The sequence below is a fragment of the Suricata suricatta genome, chromosome 7, assembly GCF_006229205.1.
Source record: "Suricata suricatta isolate VVHF042 chromosome 7, meerkat_22Aug2017_6uvM2_HiC, whole genome shotgun sequence".
In the NCBI taxonomy this organism is placed as follows: Eukaryota; Metazoa; Chordata; class Mammalia; order Carnivora; family Herpestidae; genus Suricata; species Suricata suricatta.
Window position 1 is genome coordinate 145029650 of NC_043706.1, and position 6706 is coordinate 145036355.

At 60.5% G+C, this 6706-nt stretch overlaps 1 protein-coding gene across 2 annotated transcripts; it reads left to right on the plus strand.

Moving 5' to 3' along the window:
- Window positions 1-1955: 1955 nt before the first annotated feature.
- Window positions 1956-5283, plus strand: LOC115296340 (skin secretory protein xP2-like). 2 transcript variants are annotated; one of them, XR_003910856.1, is made up of 3 exons: window positions 1956-3424; window positions 3552-4505; window positions 4697-5283. XR_003910856.1 is itself a non-coding variant. In XM_029944827.1 (3 exons), the coding sequence occupies exons 1-3, from the start codon at window positions 4119-4121 to the stop codon at window positions 5137-5139; spliced, it is 720 nt and encodes a 239-aa protein (XP_029800687.1). In that variant the 5' UTR covers window positions 3463-4118; the 3' UTR covers window positions 5140-5283. The 2 variants fall into 2 exon arrangements, 1 of the variants encoding a protein (XP_029800687.1); XM_029944827.1 differs by lacking the exon at window positions 1956-3424 and having other exon boundaries at window positions 3463-4299; window positions 4410-4505.
- The last annotated feature ends 1423 nt before the right edge of the window (window positions 5284-6706 follow it).

Consider the following 6706-nt stretch of genomic DNA (forward strand, 5'->3'; position numbering starts at 1 on the left):
TTCCCAGGGACGGCTGGCGCCGGGGGGCGGGGTTGGGACACGGAGCGTGTGGCTGTGCGGGGGGCACCGCAGTCCTGGGGGAGCCCCTGGGAGAAGGGCACCCTCCAGCCCCCGCGGCAGGAACCCCAGAGGAAACGACTTGCAGGAGTTCTGGAAGGGCAGCGGCAGGCCTGGGTCGCCAGAAGAGGCAGAACTGTTAGTACCGCCAGCCCTGCAGCCCGACAGGACGCGAGTGTCTGCCGCGCCCTTTTGGAAACAGAAACTCCCTGGTGGAAACTGCAGAAGCCCCGGCCGACGGGGCAGGCAGCGGAGAGGAGCACGGCGGGGCTGGAGCACGTCTGCACCCCAAGCGAGGGCGAAGCCGAGGCCCCTGCCCCAGCTGGCCGTGAGGCGAGTTAGTGGCTCACAGAGCAATCCAGCTGGATTGTAAAACAATCTCATAGGAAACAAGGGTCACTGTCACTGAGCAAGACGCAGTGGCTCCCAAGCTGCTGTGGGACCATGCGGGGGGGGCACGGGGGGCAGCAGGGACCCCAGGAGCGCCCTCCCTGCCAGGAACTCAGCTTAGCTGTGGCCTCACAGGCGTGGAGGAGGGGTCTCTGGGGTCCTGAGCAGAGGCCCCACTGCGTGGGGAGCCCTCGGACCCTGGGCTGTGTTGCCCTGTCCGCAGGTGTTTCACCTGCCCGCACCCCTGCCTCCCCTCACTGTGGGGCCTCCTCCACTGGGGAAGCTGCTCCTTCCAGAATGAAGTCCTCAGAGAGCTGAGCTGGCCTCACACTCAGGCATGCACAGATCTGTCCCCCGCTGTCCTCAGTGCCCCAGGTCGCCAGAGGGCGGGGAGGGGTCACAACTGAAGGCCAAGTACCACTTGTGCCCAAAGTCAGTTCTCAAAAAGCCCAGCCAGGCCCCAGAGCCTAGCAGCCCCCTGCCTGCTCTGGGGCGGGCCTGTCCCGGGGCCAGGCCCCCACGAGGGCACGAGGCCCAGCTTCCTGCACATCCACTCTTCCTTCAGGTCCGTCCCCAGCACTAGCTCTTCTGTTGAGCCAGTAATGGCCAGCGCTGACTGCCACAGGCCTGACCTGGTAATGCCCACCTCTTACGGCAGAAATGACGGAACTGGTATAAACCTCCCACGAGTCATTGGGGCCGTTCGCACAGCATCTACAACACTCCTGCTTGCTCACGGTGAGAAGACACTCACGCTCGCAGGACCCGTTTGGGCAGCAGGTGAGAGCAAGCTGAAGTCCACCCAGGATGGCACAGGCGGGGCGGAGAGGCCAAGGTGAGTCACAGCCCCGCTGGACCCCGTGCACTGCCTTCCCCCCTGCAGGCACCCGGTGCTCAGGACTCTGCCGCTCAGAGCGAACAGGGCTTCCCTTCCCTCCCGCTCGCCGAGGCCCTGCTCCTGACCCGCCACTCTTGAGGGCAGATGCTCTTCAGGGCCTTGGCTTCGAGTTATGGACAGTCCCCGCGGCCCCCCACGCACACAGCCCTTAACGGTCGACTCAGCACACAGTGCCGGCTAGGGGCAGTGGCGAGCCCACACGGGGGGTGGGGGGCGGGGGGTCCTGGGACAGGCTTCCTGAGAGAACCACCACGTGCTGAGGTAGGGACAGACGCAGCCAGCACCTGCGGGGCCATCAGGGCTGGGGGGCCGAGGGGCAGGGTGCCTGCCGCCCCCTCTCACGCAGCACCCAGTGACTGTGGCCCTCCTCCTGGCCCTCCGAAACGAGCCCGGGGTGGAGCCGGAGCGCAGGCCTTGTCTGCTGTGCATTCATAAGGAGATGAACAATTACTGCACTTGAAGGAACCCTATCATCAACAAGAGGAAAAGACTATTTTTCTGTAGCATGTGAATTCAGCTTTTATGACTAAATCACTACTTGAATCTTAAAGCCCTAATCATTACCATTTGCTTCCTAAAAATAACTGTCTCCTTGTCCATATTTAGAACAGAAAACACTGAGCTTGGAAGCTGCTGCTGGCCCAGAGGAAGGCGCCTCCTCCCAGGGCCCGCCCGGCCCCCACTCACCGAACCCCCCTGGCCAGCGGGGCCTCTCTGCCCCCCGCAGCCGTCATCACCACCGCACCGAGGGCCAGCGCACTTGAGGGGACCCGCAAGTCACCAGACCCTCTGGGCCTCGGTTTCCCACAAGCAAAATGAGGTTCTGGGAAATTCCACCCCATGTGAGTCCTGCCCCAGTGGAGAGGGAGCCCCCTGAGGGCAGGCCCGAGTCTCGGTGGCCCTGAAGTGTGGCACCACGGGACCCCGAACAGAGGAGTCACACGGTGAGGCGGCGGGAGGCGTGGGCCTGGGTGTGGACATGGTGGGGGGGGGCGTGGGCCTGGGTGTGAGGCTCTCCCCCCAGGTTCCTGAAGGACAGACTCACGTACTCCGCCCACAGGTGAGTTTCCTGCTTTGTCCCCATGGTGCTGGCGGGACCATGTCCCCCCACGAAGCAGCGACCCACCGCTGTCCAGCAGAGGCCTGTGCCTTCCTGGCAGCAGGGGGGGCCGGCCTGACCAGCATGCTCAGCAGAGCCACCAGGGTAAGGGAGGGGCCCCCAGGAAAGGACCAGGACCCAGAGAGGGGTGGCCAGTGAGGAAAGGGCACAGCAGGGGGCAGGCTGGAAGCAGACGAGTTTTGGGCAGCACCTGACGCCAGGGCGGTGACGGGGTGTGGCCAGTCTCCACGGGGCACCCGAGAGACACATCGTAGGCCACAGGGGGTTAGGCGGGCCGTCCTGCCCAAGAGGAGGGCGCTCCGGGAGGTCTTCACAGGTGCCGTAGGTCATACGCAGTCCGCCCTGGGGGGCGGCCGTGCTCTTGCTTTCCATCCGCCCTACACCCTCGACGGCCTCCACACCAAGGACGGTGGGAAGTCAGATCTCACCCTACCTGCAAGCGGGCACAGGTGCTGCCGTGGGCCGGGGAAGGTGGCGGAAGGAGGAGACTGAGGGCTCACACACGAGCTAGAGGACCTCTCGAGGGCACCCCCAGTCACACTGCTCCCCAAGCCCTTTCCCGCAGGGGACGTGGAGGGCCAGGCTGCACCTGCATGGCCGCTTACAACACCCATTACAGGCCACGACCGGGCGCTCTGTCCTCCAGGGAGACACAGCCTCTCACCACCAGACCTCCCTGGGGGCAGAGCCGTCAGTGCGGGGACACAGGGGCCTACAAGAGTTAGGAAAATAGCCCGAAGGCACAGCCACGAGGAGCTGGTTAAGTAAATTAAATCATGCCCGTGCAATGGATTATTGTTCAAACGTGGCCATTAAAAAATAGGTTGTGGAAGTACATTTAATAGCCCAGAAATGCCATCGAAAGGAACTTTGAAGCAAGAAACTAGGTTACGAGTTTCTACAGAGGACGCCCACATCGGAAGGGGAAAGCTGTACCTACAAGCATAGGAAACAAAACGGTAACAATAATGAACGGGGTGGGGGCGGGGGGGCGGCTGTCTGAGCGCCTCTATCATTGGCCTTTTGCTTATCTATACATTACATGCTATTAAAATCTAATGAAATGCATTACTTTGGAAAAACTAGGTGAACAAGTAAATGTCTTTAAAGACAGAAGCTGGGTTTCTCGTCCAGACGGAGCCCCTGAGCCCCCAGGACATGGGTTGGCCACCCCCCTGCCCGCACCCCCCCCCATGTCTGCCCCTTCATAGCTGCACGTCCTGGACGGAGACTGGACAGAGGAGGTGACGACGGGGTCAGTCCTGCCGTGACCTTTCGGAAAGCCCAGTGCTGCCCTGGCTGCCACGGGGTCTGGGGAACCAGGGCACAGCGGTGCTCTCCTCGGAATCACAGGCCCCACGGGCCCAGGGCCCCCGAGGAAAGGACGCCTCTCCCTGCTGTGGCACAGCCCACCCCCCACATTCTGGGAGAATGGGCACAGAAATCCATCTTCCTTCCACTCCCAACAGCCCCTCATCCAACCGGCACCAATGGCTTCAGCCAACTGCAGACCCACAGGCCCAGAATTTAGAAGAAAATGTCTGAGGACAGGAGGGGTCTCACGAGAACTTTTCTGGGGAACCCCAGGATATTCCCAGGAGGTGGAGACACCACCGAGAACTTGACTTAGAGCTGCCACGTCACTTCTGTGAGATGCTGGGCGTAAGGGGGGGGCGCTGCGGACGCCCCGTCCCGGCCCCACTCCTGCCCTGTCGGGCCGTCTCGTCCCTTCCTGCTCTCCTGGATTCAGACCACCAGCAGCTCCAGGAGACGCCGGGCCCGGCCTGCCGCCCCCCCGACGCTGGCGCTCCTTCAGCCCAGCCCTGTCCTGCAGGTCCCGGCCAGACTAATCCGAAACGGGACGTCTTGCTGTCATGTTGTTTATCTCCTCAAGCCTCCAGAAGGTCCCTACTTCGTGCCGTGACCAACGCTTCCTTTCTGCAGGCCGGGTAGGAAGAGCGCGAAGTGAGGCCCTGGTTCCTGAGGAGAGGACCGCGTGCTTGCCCCACAGCTGCAGAAAGAAGCAACCGTTTAAGTCAGGTACACATTCTGTTCACACTCGCTGAGAGAAAGCACGACGTGGTGGGCGAGGATGTCCTGAACCAGACAAGGTGGCTTGCGGCAGGAGTTTGGGGACGGGTGTGCCAGCCCTGGAGGGGAGGGGCGGGGAGGAGGGGCCCAGGACTGCTTTGATCCCAGTGCGCCTTCCTGCCCTGCGCCTTTGTTTCCAGGTCAACAAACAAGACTGGGAACTACACAAGCCCGGTCTTCTGGGCCCTTCTCTTCCTGGGAGGGGAGCGGAAAGGGAGCAAACGCGGAGCCGCCTCCCTGCTGGCCTGGGGGTGGCGGCCTCGGGACACCTGCCAAGGGGGGTATGCAGGCCAGCGCAGGGCTCCGCAGAGAGGAGGCGGCACCAGCTCCGGAAGCCGCTCACCCAGCGCCCGCCCCGTGCAGGAGGGCGTCCCGCGCCAGGCCGGCTTCTGCCTCTGCCGTGCTTCGTGACGGCCCATGCAGGACTCAGGGTGAGACGGCCCCGCAGGGTGCAAGCCCCCTCCCGGGACGAGGACCCAGCCAGAGGGCTGCGGACCCGAGAGCAGGGGCCCCGGGCCCCCAGGGCACGGCCCAAGGTGAGGTGACAGGGCCTCCCCCATGCGCCTTTAAGAGGAATGAATAGATTAAGTGGCTTCTTAGATGTCCAACATGTGGCAGAATTTTAACAGTAAAAGAGGTCTCTGTGTACAAGTTAAGTTCTTGAAAATCCCTCGTGTGTTTTATGTCATCCTCAAACTTGCAGAATCCTCGAGTCCAGTGTAGCTCAAGTCCAACGCCCCAGTGCAAGGCCCTCAGGGTGCCCGGGCTTGCCCCAGGTCAAACAGAGGCCTCCTGGTAGTGAGGCTCCAAGACACAGGCTCCCGGTGCCACGTCACACCCAGTCTGGGCCCTCCGTCCTGCAGTGGGCAGGCCTGGATCGAGGGCCGTAGACCCTGGGCAGGTGCACCCCCAGAGTGTGTGGGAAGCCGTCTGCCATCATCCTGAGGCGCTGACCCAGCAGCAGCACCAGCGCCCCCAGGTGCTGGGCCCGGCACTGAACTTAGGACATCTTCCACTCACTGAACCCCCACCTCGTCCACGTGCGTCAGGCGTTGGTGTCAATACCCTCACCTAATGTCTTAGGGACGGTAGAGACCCCTCTGGGAGGGGAGGATTCAGGATCTAGTCAGGTGGGTGACCTCAACGCCCATGCTTTCACCCGCATCCGAATCTTTCTTAACATGAAATCGGCTGGTTTTGTCCTAGAGGGTCTGACTTCAGACGGCCGTGCTGGCATTTTCCTCTCTTCCTCTCCATCTGCATTAAAGGTCTGCCCCCTCCAAGGCCTCACACTCCTCAGCCTCCCACCAGTGACCATGGCGGGCAGGGAGGGGGGGCAAGGGACTGGACTTCTCAGTGGCTCTGGAGGTGGGCCTGGTGTGAGACAGGTGTGAGACTTATCAGTTAATGTATGGTTTGTATATTTTCTCACTAGTTTTTGTGTTTATTTGTTTTGAGAGTAAGGGAGAGAGCACAAGTGGTGGAGGGGCAGAGAGAGCGCCAAAGACAGAGAATCCCAAGCAGACTCTATGCTCAGTGCAGAGCCTGACACGGGGTTCAATCCCACGAACCATGGGTCATGAATTGAGCTGAAATCAAGAGTCGGAGGCTTAATGGATGGAGCCACGCAGGCTCCCCAAGTTTGTATATTATTTTTAAAAGGTAAATGTAAATAATTCCAAATATTGGCAAGGATGTTGGGCAACTAAAACTCCACATGTCTTTCATAGAACCATAAATGATAGCTTGTTTTTAAAAAGCTTAGCAGTTTCTTATAAAAATAAATACACACCTATCCTATGAACCAACAATCCCAATCCAAGATGTTATCCAAGAGCAATAAAGAGATGTGTCCACAAAAATACTTGTAGGAAAACGTTCCTACTAGCTTTACTCAGAATAGCCCCAAACTGGAAACAGCCCACGCGGTCACCGCTAGGACAGGGCGGTTCGGGGCACACGCCTCCAACAGGCACTGCTCTGCCGGGGACAAGCGCGAGGCTACTGGGGAACAATGTGGACAAGTCACAGAAACGTGAGTCTCTTACCTTTAAGACCATACGCTCTAAATGTACACAGGAGTGCAAGCTGAAAGAGGCCCATGCCAGCAAAGGAATCAAGGAGAGTCAGACAGACCTGGACTGGCAGGG

What these genes read in the sequence shown, in the direction of transcription:
- LOC115296340 (XM_029944827.1), top strand. Translation starts at nt 4,119, where the DNA reads ATGCTGGGCGTAAGGGGGGGGCGCTGCGGACGCCCCGTCCCGGCCCCA. An exon ending in AGCCCAGCCCTGTCCTGCAG is followed by an intron (nt 4,300 to 4,409) that starts GTCCCGGCCAGA and finishes TCCTTTCTGCAG; the next exon opens with GCCGGGTAGGAAGAGCGCGA. An exon ending in GAAGCAACCGTTTAAGTCAG is followed by an intron (nt 4,506 to 4,696) that starts GTACACATTCTG and finishes CTTTGTTTCCAG; the next exon opens with GTCAACAAACAAGACTGGGA.